This window comes from Acanthochromis polyacanthus, chromosome 4 (assembly GCF_021347895.1).
Source record: "Acanthochromis polyacanthus isolate Apoly-LR-REF ecotype Palm Island chromosome 4, KAUST_Apoly_ChrSc, whole genome shotgun sequence".
Classification (NCBI taxonomy): domain Eukaryota; kingdom Metazoa; phylum Chordata; class Actinopteri; family Pomacentridae; genus Acanthochromis; species Acanthochromis polyacanthus.
In genome coordinates this window covers 43790401-43807337 of record NC_067116.1, presented here as the reverse complement: position 1 = coordinate 43807337, position 16937 = coordinate 43790401, and the positions used below count along the sequence as shown (strand labels likewise).

At 38.8% G+C, this 16937-nt stretch overlaps 1 protein-coding gene across 2 annotated transcripts in view; it reads left to right on the top strand.

Annotated features, from left to right (window-relative positions):
* Nucleotides 1-436: 436 nt before the first annotated feature.
* eps15 (epidermal growth factor receptor pathway substrate 15) overlaps nt 437-16937 on the top strand; it is a 49053-nt gene continuing 32552 nt past the window's right edge. Inside the window, exons 1-11 of one of the 2 annotated variants that reach the window (XM_051947363.1) lie at nt 437-536; nt 5993-6034; nt 6723-6812; nt 6882-6929; nt 7546-7641; nt 8826-8888; nt 9457-9582; nt 10445-10504; nt 12069-12299; nt 12536-12681; nt 14969-15125. In XM_051947363.1, the coding sequence (XP_051803323.1) occupies nt 510-536; nt 5993-6034; nt 6723-6812; nt 6882-6929; nt 7546-7641; nt 8826-8888; nt 9457-9582; nt 10445-10504; nt 12069-12299; nt 12536-12681; nt 14969-15125 (1086 nt within the window). In that variant the 5' untranslated portion in view covers nt 437-509. Of the gene's footprint in view, nt 537-2801; nt 2891-5992; nt 6035-6722; nt 6813-6881; nt 6930-7545; nt 7642-8825; nt 8889-9456; nt 9583-10444; nt 10505-12068; nt 12300-12535; nt 12682-14968; nt 15126-16937 lie in introns of those variants that run through there. The other variant, XM_051947362.1, reaches the window with a different exon arrangement.

Sequence of the window (16937 nt, the reverse complement as noted above, 5' to 3'; positions counted from 1 at the left end):
TCATTATTGTATAATTATAACTAATCATATTATTATATAATAACATTTCTAGAATTATTTTATGCAACATGATTATAGTATTTCAATAATTATTTCATAATTTTTATTTCATAAAACAATAATAATTATTTTTATGTATAATAATGTGCATTTAATGTGATGTAGATACCTTAAATTATGCGTATTATTTAATTGTTATTTTTAGTTTTATTAATTTTCATTATTTATCTATTTACAGATAGAAAAATCTAAATATACATGTGTATACATTTAAAATAAGCATAAATAAGTAGCTGTTTGGGCCATGAGTGTTGGTGTATTTTGCTGTTTAAGTAACTAAACGGTGAAAATACGACTTTCATTTTGTGTTTTATTAAATTCTACTATTTTTCCGGGTGATATTTTTCTATTTTCCCCTCCTCTCCGGTCTGGTCCAGCTCCGGGTTTTTCGGCGGCCTCAGCCTGAGTCTGGCAGCAGCGCAGCGTGAAGCGGTGGGAACAGAAACACTATGGCTGCCGCTCTGTCTCTTACTCAGGTAACACTCTCTTACAAGTCTCCTTTAACGGCTACCGACGCTCTCTGCCCTCCGTCTGCCCCGCTCGGAGGCACCGCGGCGGCGTTAGCTACCCCGGGCGGGCGGTAGCGGGAGCTTTCGTCGACGCTGGCCGTTCTTGTGGAAGTTCAGTCCGGCTGTGACTGGGAAAAGTTTCTGCCTAATCTCTTCGGGGACTGCGTAAGGGCGTAGCTAGCTAGCTAGCCCGCTAGCTACCAGCTAGTTTGTATTCTGTCCACTGCCGCTTCATCAAACTTGAGATAAGGCGTGTAGCTAGCGGCGGTTAGCTTCGTTTCGCTCCGGTGCTTGTTTGTAATCATGTTTTGTGCTACCTCGTTTTTGCTGCAGGCTAATTGGTCCCGGACGAACAGATGATGATCCCCATGTGTGGCTCTCTGTTTACTGTCACATTTCTGCTAGTTCAGCTTCTGCTAACATTGTTTTCGGTTCCAAAAAAATGGCAAGTTACAGTCACATTAAAGCGTTTTAGCTTTCAGTTGAGGGTTTTTCTTAGTGGTTGTGTAGCTTGCTGTATGGTCAGACTGAATAATCAGCCTGGTTATTATTGCTATAATTAGAAGTAAACATCTTCGTGGGCTGTGTTGGTGTTTGACCTTTCTGAAGTGGGCAGCGTTAGCCTGTTAGCTGCTGCGGTTGTCCATCTGTATTTACAGACAACTGCTAATTCTGTTGTTTTGCAACCAACAAGAGGAAGTAGAAACCAGCCGCTTCAGCGATCACACAGTGTCAGCAAGCTGCTAGCTTCATGAAACACTTGAATTTGTGTTTGTTAGCCCAGCAGATGAGTTATTTAGCAGGTCTAATAAGTAGGTTGCAGCCCCAGACTTGTCACCTGAGCCAGGGTTGCTGTAACAACAGACTGAAGCTGTCTCCCACCAGCAGCTTTCACATCATTATCCCCCACTGCAGAGTTAACTAACCCGTGTTGATGTGTGAGTTGTGATGGTTCATGGTCCTGTCAGGCAGGAAAGCTTGTTTTTGCATGTCCTGTCAGCTTTACCACCTGCTAATCCTCAAAACTGAACCCATGTTTTGGTGCTGCTGCTGACATTAATGTGTTTTATAGACTTTAATTCATTGTATTTAGATTTTTACACAATCCTTACTGTCTCTGTAAGACTCTTAAAAATGGAAAGCATTGCACCTGTATGTTATCCTACGTTACCCTACTCTGGGTAGCGGTTAAATACAAAATGAATTAAAAGGTGCTTTTATTTGTGGGTTGTCACATTTTTTCTCCCTACTTGACCTCAAGGCCTCTAAGATTGTCAGATAAACTGCTTTTAACTGTTCTTGATTGAGGCTGGTGGCTTAAAAACCTCAAAACGTGCATGCTTACTGCACCTTTTGGCTGCTCTTAGTGGTCCAAAGATTTCATATTTCGTTTTATTGCAGAAATTAATCTTACAAGTTGCATGTTTTAGGATTTTATTCTAGTTTACAAATTGATTTTGAATGTTGTATAATGTCTATATATTTACGTCATCATTTTTTGCTGCCTTTCTGCACATTTGGTCCACTCAGGTTGCCTTTAAACATACTATATGAATACATTAGATTTGATTTATTGCCATGTGTGATCAGGGAGTTGAAATTTCTCCAACAATCTAGACCGTCCCGCCGTCTACCTGCACCCTGATGTGTGTCGCTATCCGCTGCTATCTAGCCGGGGAGTGATTGAGGGGTGTTTTTCCGATGCTAAATTAAAGAGAAGCCAGTACAATGACCACAGTGTTGCAGCCGCCAACAGTTCCAGGCACACTATTGTGTGTCGTAGAGAAAAGTTGCATCGGCCAGAGGCAGATATGTGTGTGTCAACAGTTATCTCACTGTAAACTGGCAGTTGAAAAAGCTGACAGATAACTGTGCCCAGTGCAGGGTGTGTTTTTGTTTGTTTGTTTTGTAGCCTTCACTGCCAGAGCTGCATCAGACATCTGATTTGTTGTAGAGTGTAATTTTGCGTTTCGGTTTGTCCGAGGCAGCGCAAACCTCCTGCCACTCCCTGGTTGATTCACTCTTCAAACAATTACTCCTCTAGCCTTTCCCAGCACCTGCCAATTTGAAACCGCAGCAACCAATAGTCAGTATTCAGCTATATGAAGAAGGAAATGCTGATTTGTTTCCTGTTCAACCCCAGCGGTGGGTAAGGAACAGAGGAAAGAGTTTAGGGAGGATGTGACAGAAGAGCTGCTGCCTGTGGAGGGACGCCCTTTTGTGAATGTCCAGAGCTGACCGTGAGCCTTAGGAAGTGCAGCTTCTATCCTGCACAAGTCATGACTCGCTCTGGATGCAAATCGGCAGAAATCGTCTCTCTCGTAGGTCAACTGAGGAAAATGTACTCAGAAAATGTTCACACCTTTGTCAGGATGCACACAGCAGTTGTAGTCATTATCCTGTTAGTGCCATGTTGTCCTGTCAGTGCTTTTTGTGGTGTTTGAAAGCTTTTGTTCCGTATTTATTGTCTGACAGATTTAAAACGTCTGATTGATCATGACCACGAGACTCCATCAAAATATTAACTTCCCTTTATTCTAACGCTAGAATGAGAATTTAGAGATATAAACAGCGTAGAACATGTGTTAATTGCATTGTTTATTGGCATAGGAGATAGCAGATTTATCACAAAAGGTAAAGTAGAAATGAAACATAAAATAATACAACAAGGTTTATTGCTTAGGAGCAGCATCTAAGTGTCACACGTTCTGCAATACACTGAAATAAAGCTAAGGTGATTAAAATAAGTAAATCCTTAATGAAATGCGCTTCATAATATCCATCCTAAATTGCAGACTTTGTGATTTAAATTGTGATTTGTAATCGATTAATTGTTTAGCCTTACCGACAACTTTGATGATCAAATCATGGTTTTTAGTAATTAAACAAGTAAAAGGCACATCGTTGGCAAAACGTATTTTATTCATTTGGGGCTTGAACGTTGCAGCTTTGGGCGATTTTCGTGGGTATATTTCAGCGTTTTCTCCTTTTTTTAATCGATTTAAGTGTTCTTTAATTTTAAAAAATAGCATCAGTAAAGCTGCTGCTGTTAACAGGCAGAAAATCTATAGTGAGCATTGTTTAATCGTTTTGTTTTAAGCAAAATAACAAAATGCTCGCTGTGCCTGGCTTCTCAGATTTGACTCTTTCTTTACCATACATGATATTAAGCTGAATGTTTTTGGACTGATGGTCAAAGAAAACAAGACAAAGACGTTACTGCTTGTCTGTGGAAAATTACAAGAGGCTTTTTCCTCTATTGTCCGGCTTAATGGATTAATTGCAAACGTGATCAGCGTATAAATCGATTATGGAAATGATTGTTTCTTGCAGCCCTGTTAGGCGTAGTGATCAATAAGGGAAATAATTGTTAACATAGTTTGGAGTCTTTGTGGCCTCGTCTCACCTGCATGTTGTGGAAAAACGTTTCGATCATTTTACCTCAGTGGTTTTTAAGACGTTTTACCGGGAGGAGGGGGGTGTGTGTTTGGCTCCGAGACAAACACTTCATCTGTTGAGGTGACGAAAATGGGAATAATGAAGAAAAATAAAGCTGAGTTTGAACGTATTAGTTGTAATTCCTGCGACTGCTGCTGCCATCTGTAACGGATCAGTGTTGTCTTATTTATTTGACAGCTGTCTTGGCTCAGCAGACGACTCGCTTACTGCCGCCAGGAAACACTTGTGGATCATTTGAGCTCTGGAGCAAGTGAATTTGGAGACCCGAAAAGACATTTTGAATACTAGTTTGTCTTGTGTTAGACTATTTTAGGGGTCATTTTATAGGATTTTTAGGATTGTTGATTTGAACCCTCCTGTTGTCTTCACTTATGGGCACCAAAAAAAAAATTATTTCTTAGTCTGAAAAAGATTCAGCAAAAAAATTCCCCCAAATTCAGAAAATTTGCAAAACCTTCGGGAAGAAATTTCTTAAAATTTTCCCTTAAAAGTTTTATACAAACACTATACGCCGATGGAAAGCTTAGATTCTCATGAATCCGCCGGTATAAACCACTTTCAGATGCGATTACCACAGCGGGTGAGAAAAACACATTTGTCCGACAAAAACGAATATCCATCCATCCGTTCTCTATACACGGCTTCAACGCACACAGCGCGACTCACATTTCCGGGTTCATTATTACACACAGAAAAAAAGATTCCTCAAAAAACGGCCATAATCCAACCTTTTACATCCAGACGACACAAGCCAGTAAACTATTTTATCCAAAACATGTCCTGAAGTCGGTATAAAATCCACGAATCGGTCGTTTTCAAGGAAATGCACCTCGCGATGCTTGTCCAATATTCCCTGTATTTCTCGTCATTTTTTTAAAATTTAAAAATAGAATATTAGCGATTTTTTTGTACTGAAAATGGCTGGAATTGACTGCAGCTTAAAGGGTTAAAAAAAGAAAATTCTTGTAAATGTTTTCAAAAAAATGAGTGAAAATCTTCGAAAAAAATCCTAAAAATATCTAAAGTGATTCCATATATATCAGTAAAAATTCTAATATTTTCTTTAAGAACATTCAGAAAAAAATCAACCAAAATCCAGCAAATTTTGCAGGATTTTGGTTGATTTTTTTTGTGAACGTTCTTAAGAAACATTTTTAACATTTGGGGTTTTTTTCCCACCAAAAAATGTTCAAAAATTTCCCAAAAATGTTGAAAATGTGAACATCAGAAGTTTCACTGTGAAAATATTTTTTTTCCACATTTCCAAACTTTAAACCACAGGGCGACACGAGGGTTAAAGCAATTAATTTGGAACAGTCTGATCCGCAAATCACAAAAGCTGCAATTAAAGAAAACCATTATGCAGTGCATAATAGTTTTCTATATTTGTCCTATTATTATTAGCTTTTATGTCAGAGATTGTTTGCAGAAAGATCCACAATTTTCTTATTCGAATAGTTTCATTTTCCATTCTTATTTATTTGAATTGACACGGTCACAGCTTTTGTGATAGTTGTTCTATGTCTGATGTTATTTAAAAAAAATATAATAAATGCATCAGAAATGCGTGTTAGAAGCTATTTATATTTTTAAGTTGTCATCCTTGCATCACAAAATAGAGCAGTTAATATTCTTCTGGCGTCTCATGTGGTTTTAATCAGTCACATTTGAAATTCGTTACACAATAAATCTTGAAATAGAGCTTTTAAAAATGATTTTGCGAATAAAAATACCTGTCATGCCGATGGTTTCGCAAATTCATGACGCCCTCTTTGTGTCAGTCGCGCTTTTGTTGGTATCTCACGTGGCATTTCTTAAATCCACGACTGGTTGAATATTGAACTGAAGCTTGAGTTACAAAAATCAGATACCCAAGCAGACACATGTGGTTGTTCCAGTTCTAGGAGATGCTTATAAATGTGGTATGTGGTTTGTAATGTTGGTTTGTTTCTCTTCCCTCACAGCTCTCCAGTGGAAATCCCATCTATGACAAATACTATCGACAGGTATGCAACTATGTCTCCTGAAAAACAAGAAGTGAAGTTCACAGAGATTGGTTTGTGGTGTTTTTCCAAAATATAATTTGTCTTTGAACTCGTATCATTAAATTGGGAACCAGTGCTGTTGTTTGATGTGGCAATTTTAATATGTTTTGGCTGTCAACAGATTATGATTTAAAGTTCTCCAGATTAAATGTGGCGAGAGAGATATTCTTCCATTGCTGAAAATCTGTTTTTGTGATTGCGTTGCGTCGACTCTTCCAGCTAGTTTTAGCTGCATTAATAAGCAGGAGTGTTGCAGTGATCTCTCTCCTCTCTTTTCACTTCCAGCCTCTGAGTCCAATAAAGGAAGAACCTCTATGAATTAATAATGCTTCCCTTTGCCCAACATGTCAGGGGAGCTCCCTGAGAGCCTCATGAAAGATTGCTAAGCTAACAGACTGCTGAGAAAATAGCTTGAGTTTATTATCAGTATTGATTCGGGTGAATCAGAGACTCTCCTCTCCCACAGGGCACAGTTTTCACTTCTTCTTTATTTGCCCTTTGCTTTCCCGAAGCTGAGGTTGTAGTTAGACTCTGCTCACTGATACAGCATTGGACCAGATTGGAGTGTTTCGTCTTTGTTAGCAGCTTAGTTATCTTACTAATGGTTCCACGATGATATTAGCTCTAATGACGGTGTGCTCGTGTGCAGGTTGATCCGACTGGCAGCGGGCGGGTGGCGGCGGCCGATGCAGCCCTGTTCCTGAAGAGGTCAGGGTTGGCTGACCTGGTCCTGGGGAAGGTGAGCGTAGACTCAAAAATATCATCTTTATTGTTCATATTGATGCTAACACGTAATCTGTCTCCTTAGATCTGGGATTTGGCAGACTCTGAGCGAAAGGGCTCCCTCAACAAACAGGTAGAAGTTCGTTCCTGTTACATGCTTTTAGCCGCGTGGCGTCCTGTAGGTCAGAATTGACCCGGTTTAAAGTTTGAAAATGTGGAAAAAAATATATGTTTTTACAGTGAGACTTCTGATGTCCACATTTCCAACATTTTGGGAAATTTTTTGACATTTTTTGGTGGAAAAAAGAAATGTTAAAAATGTTTAAGTACATTCACAGAAAAATCAACCAAAATCCAGCAAATTTCAGTGGATTTTGGTTGATTTTTATGTGAATATTCTTAAAGAAAATATTAGACGTTTTACTGATACACATGTAATCACTTTAGATATTTTTAGGATTTTTTTTGAAGATTTTTGCTCATTTTTTAAAAACATTTACAAGAATTTTCTTGCCAAATTTATGGAATTTTTTCAGATAAAACTTTTAAGGGAAACTTTTAGAGAGTTATTGTAATCTTCTTCATGAAAGTTTTGCAAATTTTCATAAATTTGGGGAATTTTTCTGCTAATTTTTTGTATTTTTTTGCAGACAAGGAAACTTATTTTTGCCTGTAAATAAGGACAACAGGAGGGTTATGAATATGTGATCATCACTCGGTTTACTTCATTGCACCTCTTCTCCCCTCAGCAATTCTTCATAGCGTTGCGCTTGGTGGCTTGCGCTCAAAATGGCCTGGAGGTGGCGCTCAAGAGTCTCAACGTGGCCGTTCCTCCCCCGAAATTTGTAAGTCTGCTGCTTAAAACTGTGCTGTCTGTGTTATAAATGCTGCTAAAGTTCCTGAAACTGTAAAGTCAGACGTGTTGGTATCATGATAGGCAACTTAAATTTAGAAAAGAGCATGCACACTGCACTTCGAAATTAAGCTGCATTTAGTTCAAAAAGTAGAAAAAGAAATGCAAATATTTAAAAATATCATAAAAATAATTCTATGAAAACAGTGAGATTAGGGCTGCACGATTATGGCCAAAATGATAATCACGATTATTTTGATCAATATTGTAATCACGATTATTAATCACGGTTGTTCATCATGTTCCAGAAAATATCTGTATTTTTATTGCACTACTTTTAAGCGAACAATATATGAACCGTTTTCAGTGCAAAATGAAACTAAGAATAAATGATGAATAATAGTAAAATAAAATTTGCCCAAGAATTTGAAATTTACCAAGTGCTAACTGAAAAAAAATATTCGGATACCAAAATTAATATCCGGATAGTGCCATAGCAAACGGATATTCGGGATATTCGGGTCCAGCCCTACAAAAAACGCGACAAAACTGGTGCTGTACTCCTGGATTTTGCACATTTGCAGAAATGTCATGGCATTTAGTGGTGTAAAAGCACAAACAAGGTGCAGCTTTATGTAAACATGTGCAGTTGCAGTATATATATAGGAAGTGTATATGCACTACTGTTCAACAGTTTGAGGCAACTTAGAAATGTCCTTGTTTTTGAAAGAAAAGCAGTTTTTTTTTTCTATGAAGGTGACATTAAATGAATGATAAATCCAGTACAGACATAGTTAATGTGCTAAATGACTATTCTAGCTGGAAATTTTTAATGGAATATCTCCATAGGGGTACAGAGGAACATTTCCAGCAACCATCACTCCTGTGTTCTAATGCTACATTGTGTTAGCTAATGGTGTTGAAAGGCTCATTGATGAGTAGAAAACCCTTGTGCAGTTATGTCAGCACATGGATAAAAGTGGGAGTTTTCATGGTGAACATAAAATTGTGACCCCAAACTTTTGAACGGTAGTGGAAATACATAATAGATTCTGCTATCGTTGAGCTGATGGTGATGAACAGTTTGTGTCGGTTCTGCTCTCCTTTTACGTGAAAGCAGTTAAACATATCGTTTTGCATTAAATTTAGACATTGATGATGTTCGTTTCCTTTCAGCATGACACAAGCAGCCCGCTGTTAGCAGGAGGAGGAGGCGTCGACATTCCCTGGGTTGTCAAGGTGAGAAACGTCTTTGAAATTTACTTTGCTTTCCTTGTTTTCCTCACAAGTGAAACATAACAGAAAAAGGAAATGTCTTAAGCAGAAATTAAGCAGATGTCCTGTCAGTGCATTTACAGAATCAGACATTTAAAGAGTGTAATAGGAGATATGCAGATTATATAATATAAAAATGTAGGAGAGAAGCAGAGGACAAGCTTATTCTTAAATGTATTAAAAACTACTTTAACTGATATTACTTCTGGATGTTGCATGCACATAAAGGTGATGGTTTAAAGTAGTGCAGAAAGTGACATGCATTTGTACAGTTTGTGATCTTTTTAATGTTGCGTTGGCGTAAAATGTTAAATCAAATCAGAGGACGTTTACAGCAGTTAACATTACCCAGAAATGCCTGAGCTTTTAGAAAAGCAGGCGTGCTGTTGATGCACACAACAAAAACAGCCATAACACATTTCTGTTTGCAGCTGACAGGCCTGAATTTCTCTGCTTGTTGCTTCAGCAAACGCAGCTTTTTTTGTGATATTTTAGAGCATTTTTATGACTGTTGCTGCCTTTTTTCTCTCAGCCTGAGGAGAAGATGAAGTTCGACTCCATCTTTGACAGTCTGGGTCCAGTCGGAGGGATGCTGACAGGAGACAAGGTCAAGCCCGTCCTGCTGAACTCCAAGTTGCCGGTGGACATCCTGGGCAGGGTAAGATCCTCCAACAGGGCTCTTTAACCCTCATGTCGTTCTGCGGGTCAAAATTGATCCGTTTTAAAGAAAATGTGGAGAGAAAAAATTTTTTCACAGTGAAACTTATGATGTCCACGTTTTCGAAATTTTTGAATATTTTTGGTAAAAAAAAAAGTTATTTAAGAAGATTCTCAAAAAATCAACCAAAATCCAGTGTAATTCACTGGATTAAATTTAAATCTTTTTTTTGTGTGAATGTTTTTACAGAAAATATGAGAAGTTTTGCTGGTATACATGTAATCACTTTAGATATTTTTTTTTAGGATTTTTTGGAAGATTTTTAGTAATTTTTTGAAATTATTTATAAAAATTTTCTTGCCAAATTTGGGGGATTTTTAAAAAAAAATAAAACTTAAGGGAAACTTTTAAGGAATTGTTGGAATTTTCTTCCTGAGGGTTTTGCAAATTTTCAGAAATTTGAGAATTTGTTTTGCTGAATTTTTGTATTTTTTTCAGACAAAGAAACAACATTTTTTGATGCTCATAAATGAGAACAACAGGAGGATTAATAGAATCTGATAAAGTTAATATGCTTGTAGGAAACTAGAATAAGTGAATAGTTTCCACTCAAGCAGATGTTTTCTCATGTCAGAGTCAAAATAACGAATTAAACACCTCAAATCAAAGCTCTCTCTCACATTTTTTTTTTTTGCTTTCTGCTTTGAATTTTAAAGACAGAATCTGAGATCAAAAATCAGTCCGAAAATGAAATCAGAGCAGACATGAGAAGTGGTGATGAGTCAGAGCTTTCAGTGGTTCATGTCATTAGGCAGTGTACAGTTTTGTACTGGCTTCACAATCATTTCTTTGTGTGTTGAAGGTGTGGGAGCTCAGCGACCTCGACAGAGACGGCATGTTGGACAAAGATGAGTTTTCTGTGGTAAGATACGAGCCAATATTATTAATAGAAGAGAAACCACAAAGGTTGCTGTTAGAGCCTGCAAAGAGTTTCAGTTTTAGGTTGTTTTTTAACTTAAATATTCAGCTGTGTAGTGTTTCTGTTTAAGTACCCCACTGGTTTTCTAAACTATCTAAAGATTTTTGCTCCTTATCGGGGCTCCAGACTAACTTTTTACACTGGTGGCACCGGTGCAGCCCACCTCCCATCTACCCACCAGGCAAAACACATCACTTGCTGAACATGTGCTTACCGATAGACGCCACATTTACCGATGTTCCCTGAACGCCCCACATTGCATGCTGTGGTAGCTGCTGCCAGATGGCTGTGGTGCACTCAGACAGGTGTGAGACCAGAAATGATCTGAGAAGAGTACACTGCGGCGTTGTAACGTCAGATTTGTCGCAGATGGAACTGAGTGATTTTTTTTTTTTCTACAAAAAAACAGCTCTTGCAGGTGCGCTCCGTATTTCACGAGAAGACTGCATTATTTTTGTTGTTTACTTAGTTTTTGTTTCATTTGTTGACAAAAGAAAATAAAAGCAGTTCAGTACAAAAACAAAAGTTTCCAAATTCTGAATGTAAGAGAGCAGAAAGAACAACAAACTTATGTAATAAATTCTGCGCATTTTTCAACGTAAATACCGCAATAGACAGTGTTCATGTAGCGGTGCGAAGCTAAAAGATAAGACAAGACGCCTTAATTATCAATGTCGCCCAGACAGTTTAATATTTCCCATGAAAACTCCCACTTTTATCCATGTGCTAACATAACTGCACAAGGGTTTTCTAATCATCAATGAGCCTTTCAACACCATTAGCTAACACAATGTAGCATTAGAACACAGGAGTGATGGTTGCTGGAAATGTTCCTCTGTACCCCTATGGAGATATTCCAGTAAAAATCAGCCGTTTCCAGCTAGAACAGTCATTTAGCACATTAACTATGTCTGGACTGGATTTCTGATACGTTTAATGTCGTCTTCACTGAAAGAAACTTCTTGTCTTTCAAAAACACGGACATTTCTAACTTTTGAATGTTGGTGCATGTGCAAAGTGGATGGGTGGTTAACACTTTGGCCTGCCAGCTAAAAGATCACCGGTTCAGATCCCCGTCCTTCCCAGGATCTTTCTGCGTGCAGTTTGCATGTTCTCCCTGTGCATGCGTGGCTTTCCTCCAGGTTCTCCGGCTTCCTCCCACAGTCCAGAAACATGCTGAGGTTAACTGGTGATTCTAAATTGTCTGTAGGTGTGAATGTGAGTGTGATTGTGTGTCTCTATGTGTTGCGCTGTGATAGAGTGGCAACATTCATGCTCTAGATTTGAAACTTTGTGCGTGCGTTTTCTTGTTTTGTTTGTGTGTATATTTGTTTCCGAGTCACATATATACGTTTTTGGACACTATTACAGGCTGTTAAAGTCACGCCTGTTGTGCCAAATGCAACACATTCAAGACATGTGGAAGGAGTGTGAGGCCTGGATCACTACAGCACTGTTGGGTAATCCTCTTTTTATCATTGATTTTGTTGTTGTTGTGTTCTCCCAGGCCATGTATCTGGTGTACAGAGCTCTGGAGGGCGAGCCCGTCCCCATGTCCCTACCGCCTCCCCTGGTTCCACCCTCTAAGAGGAAAAAACCTGCCGTGCCTCCCGTGATGCCCCTGTTACCCTCGCCCCCCTCCGTCAAAGACAGTCGCTCCTCCCACGCCGGCTCCAAGACCATTCCCCACCCTCCCAAACCCGCTCCAGCTCCTGCCCCTACGCCCGCCGCTGCCCCTGTGAGTACAGGATCTGTGCATGTAGTACCCGAGTAGCTGTCGGATGTGTCAGTTTACCCTGTTTAGCTGCAGCAGCACACATTCAGAATGATTTCGAACTGGCTAGCTCAGCGTGTTTTTCACAAGAACAAAGCCGGAGTGAGTGGGAAGGTAAGTGAGCTGTGTCTTAGCTGTAGGCTCACCCTGTGGTTGTGCAGCGTAAAAACTTAAAGGAGTGTGATTCTGTTTCTGCACAGTGGGTAGTTTCACCAGCAGACAAAACCAAATATGACGAGTTGTTCAGCAAGACGGATGGCGACATGGACGGTTTGGTGTCTGGACCTGAAGTCAGAGATATTTTCCTCAAGACCGGGCTGCCGTCTGCGACGCTCGCACGGATTTGGTAAGAAGAAAAGTCCCCATTTCAACTTCTCTGTCCAGCTTTGATGCACAAAGCTACGCTGTAAACAATCGTGGCTCTGTTTGTGAATTTATTTGTAGCGATTTATCTTTTGACACTTAACTGAAACAAACAAATGATGAACTTTAAAAAAGAGGAAGAAAGTTGAGGAAGAGCTACGGAGGAGGAATTGGAGAGACGTGTCAATAGATGTCGTACGTGCAAAGTAGAAGGAAGAAAATGCAGCGTCCTCAGCGTTTTCTAAATGAGGTGCTAATGCATTGAAAAAAATGCCAGAATACATGCGCAATATCAATTTTTTTTAAATCAGTATTTATACTTCTGGAATAGAGTGCACATTTTCCAAAACCAGAGCATATTTTCTATGGAATATCTTAACATCGAAGCATGTAGGAATCTGTACTTTTTTGTTTTTTTGTATTTACTGTGTACACCCCCTGTCAAAAGTTTTAGGACGCTTTCTCATTTATTTGAATGAGAAAGCGTCCTAAAACTTTTGACAGGGGGTGTATGTTCCTTACGGTTTTGCAGTAACTAAAGGCTTTTCTTACTTTGTCATTTTAATTTCTGTGGCAGTCGACTTCAGTTAGTTTTCACAGTTGAAAAACACGACAAATAAATGATTATTAGCGAGAATACAGAATTTGTACGTGCACAGTAAAAGCAAACAGCAGCAGTGTTATTTCCTCAGTGTAAATAAGTGCTAGTGTATTTGAAAAAGTTGCAAGAATAAATGTGCAATATCAGTAATTCTATTTACTGCTTTACATCTGGAAGAATCTGTTACACTGATATGTGCAATGCTGTTTATTTTCACATCCTGAGGATATTTTTCTGTGCGATAACTGAATATAAACACATGGAAGAAGCAGCACTCATATTTTTTTTGTTTTCTACTGATGTTCCCTACATATTCACGTTCCCTCTTTGCTGCTGTACCTCTGCAAGTTTCCCCACAGTGGGATTAATAAAGGCTGATGTCATCTTATGTCACGTTTTTGTAGCAGTCGGCTTCAGTAAGTTTTTGTTCTGAATAGGTCTGAAATATAACGATTATTAACTTTACGAGAAAATAGGTTTCATATGTGCAGAGTAGAAACAGATAAATAAATATATATAATGTATATGAAGAAGTTCCCAGAGTTCTTGTGCAATATTAGTATTTCTAATTACTGCTTTACATCTGGAAGAATCTCTGTTACACCGCTGATATGTGCAATATTGTTTGTGTTTTTTACATCGAGGACATTTATTTCTGTGCAAAATCTTAATGTAAGAATCAGCACTTGTATATATTATTTTTATTTTCTGCTGATTTCTCTGCTAACCTTACCCTTTTGCTACTATAAAACTGCATTTTCCACACAAGCAGATAAAAAAAAAGACTTCTTATTTTATCATTTTCAGTTTCAGCTTCAGGAAGTTGTCACAGTTGGTAAATTTAAAATATACCGGGCTTTGCAAAAGTTCTGTTACACGGTTTCATGATCTTTAGAGACGTTTACATGTCGGAGTGAAAAATTCCATTAAATAAACTGAAAGTTCTACCTTATAGGCAGGTGTCCTTGATACAAATTTTGTTCTCCGGTGAAGTTGTATCAAGATGGAAGTCAAAAGAGTTGAGATATCTGCTCTCCTTTGTGCTGAACATCAGCCGGATAACCGTCCACAGAGTTGCGGAGAGGCTAAAGAATGGTGAAGATCTTTCAGGTCTTCACCATTCTTGATAGATCATCTGAAAGATCTTCACCATTCTTGAGCCTCTCCATGACTCTGTGGACGGTCATCCGGCTGATGTTCAGCTGCTTGGCTCTGTCAGACTGGTTGTGGCCAGCATGAAGGAGAGCAGATATCCCAACTCTTTTGACTTCCATCTTGATACAACTTCACCAGAGAACAAATTTGTATCAAGGACACCTGCCTATAAGGGAGAACTTTCAGTTTATTTAATGGAATTTTTCACTCCAATATTTAAACGTCTCTAAAGATCATGAAACCGTGTAACAGAACTTTTGCAAAGCCCGGTAGAGAGTTAATTGTACAGTACAAGATGATATCGGTGCAGGATAACGGCGGTGCGTGTTTGGACATCTGAGCATATGGATTTTTGTCCTCACATGGCTGCCTGGCCTCTGTCCTGGTGTGACTGTCCCAGGCATCGACCTCCGTAACCCGCCGAACAGGACGATCAGTCGGGCTATCAAAAACAGTCGTCGCCCGAGGTGTAAATCGTTGCTCCGTTATGTAACCGGTGCGTTTGTGTTCTCAGGGAGCTGTGTGACATCGGAGATATCGGAAAACTGACCCGAGAACAGTTTGCTCTGGCGCTTCATCTAATCAATCTGAAGCTGACCAAAGGCCTGGACCCTCCACAGAGCCTCTCCCCGGAGATGATTCCTCCCTCGGACAGACAGAACATCAAACAGGTGAATAGAATGAGCGCTCAAGTCTGTGAAGGAAGGACAAATTTATTTATATAGCAAATTTCAACAACAAGGCGATTCAGAGTGCTTTACAAAGACATTAAGACAGAAGATGACAACAATTATTAAAAGAAAAACAAAAGAAAACATTTATGAAATCATTAAGAAAAGGTCAGAACAGTAAAAAGATCAAAAACAGAAGTCAGAAAACAAGGGCTGTTTAAAGTAACCGTCATAAAATCAGAGTTAAAATAACTTAAAATAGTTTAATCAAAAGCAGCTGAGAACAGGTATGTCTTCAGAATGGACTTAAATGTGCTGAGAGTTTCAGCTGATCTACAGTTCTCTGGGAGTTTGTTCCCTATATGTGGGGCATAGAAGCTGAATGCAGCTTCTCCGTGTTTGGTTTTTACTCTAGGAACTACTAGAAGACCTGATCCAGATGACCTGAGTGGTCTGGGTGGTTCATACTGAGTCAGGAGGTCTCTGATGTATTTTGGTCCTAGACCATTTAAAGCTTTGTAGACCAGCAGCAGGACTTTAAAATCTACCCTCTGAGTGACAGGAAGCCAGTGTAAGGACTTTAAAACTGGAGTGATATGATCTATTATCTTGGTCTTAGTGAGGACTCGAGCAGCAGAGTTTTGAATCTGCTGCAGTTGTTTGAGTGACTTTGAATGTACTGTCAAGTCTGTGCAGAACAATTAAGGGATGTCTGGATCAATTTTTGTCATTAAATGAACATCCAGAAAGGATTTTAGTTAAGTTTGGGTTGGTTTTATGAACAGTAAATAGGAAACGATTAACCAGCATCTCAGATGCCACTGAGAAGCCGTGATTCGCTCGGCTGCAACCAACAATCACGTGACAAACAAACCCGTGACCTTTTGGCTGAACTACAGAATGTGTTTTCACAAAGCAGAGAGCAGAATATTCAATTAAACACCTAAATAGTGAAGCATCTGTTGAAAGTAGAGCAGCTGTTTTTTTCAGTCCTGGTAACAAAAATGATGCACGTGCCTATTTCATTTTTCTTTTGCAAAAAAAAAAAAAAATCAACTTTCACTCCCTCTTTTTTTTAATGATTTCTGGCATAATGGCTTTATTATTCTGCACAAAAGATGTCCTACTTTCAGCCATGATTATGCTGTTTCTGTACAGGTGCAGGACTTTATATTAAAGTAAAAAAAAAAAAAAGATGTGATGGGAGCAAATTAAAAAATCCAGAAACTGCTTAAGGTTCAGAGAGTTAAAAAGAATTAAGATTATAGAAGACATTGCATCTCTAATAGTGGCATTAATGGTAATAATTGGCTTACTATCATTATATTTTGTACATTATTTCTGTTTATCATCAGTACTGAGTGATAATAAAAATCCTTTTGTGGTTTTATTTTCTCGCTTACATTTCTTCTTTTTCTCATCTTGTGTGTGCATTTTGGATTTTTTTTTACAGTTTGCAGCGGTGCGTCTTTTTCATTTCCTCTTTGTGCAGCGGTTGGTTGCTTTAACTGCTGTGTTTCCTTTTGCTTTTTTTTGTATTTCATTCGCTTCGTGCTCAGTGAGACGATCCTGAGTGAGTGTTTTTGTTCGTTAAGAGTCTCGTTACTCTCAACAGGCTGCCTCTCTTGTCGTCTTTTCTATTATTTTCCAAATTCATGCTTCTCTTGTGCATTTTCTACCATGTTTAACGCCAACAAATCAGACTCACATTTCCATTTGTTCCTTAACCATTATTACCTGTCTGCATCATCTGCTCTTTGGAGAGAAGCTGACAAGAACAAAGGCTGATGTTTTCAGTTTTATGTGAATCTT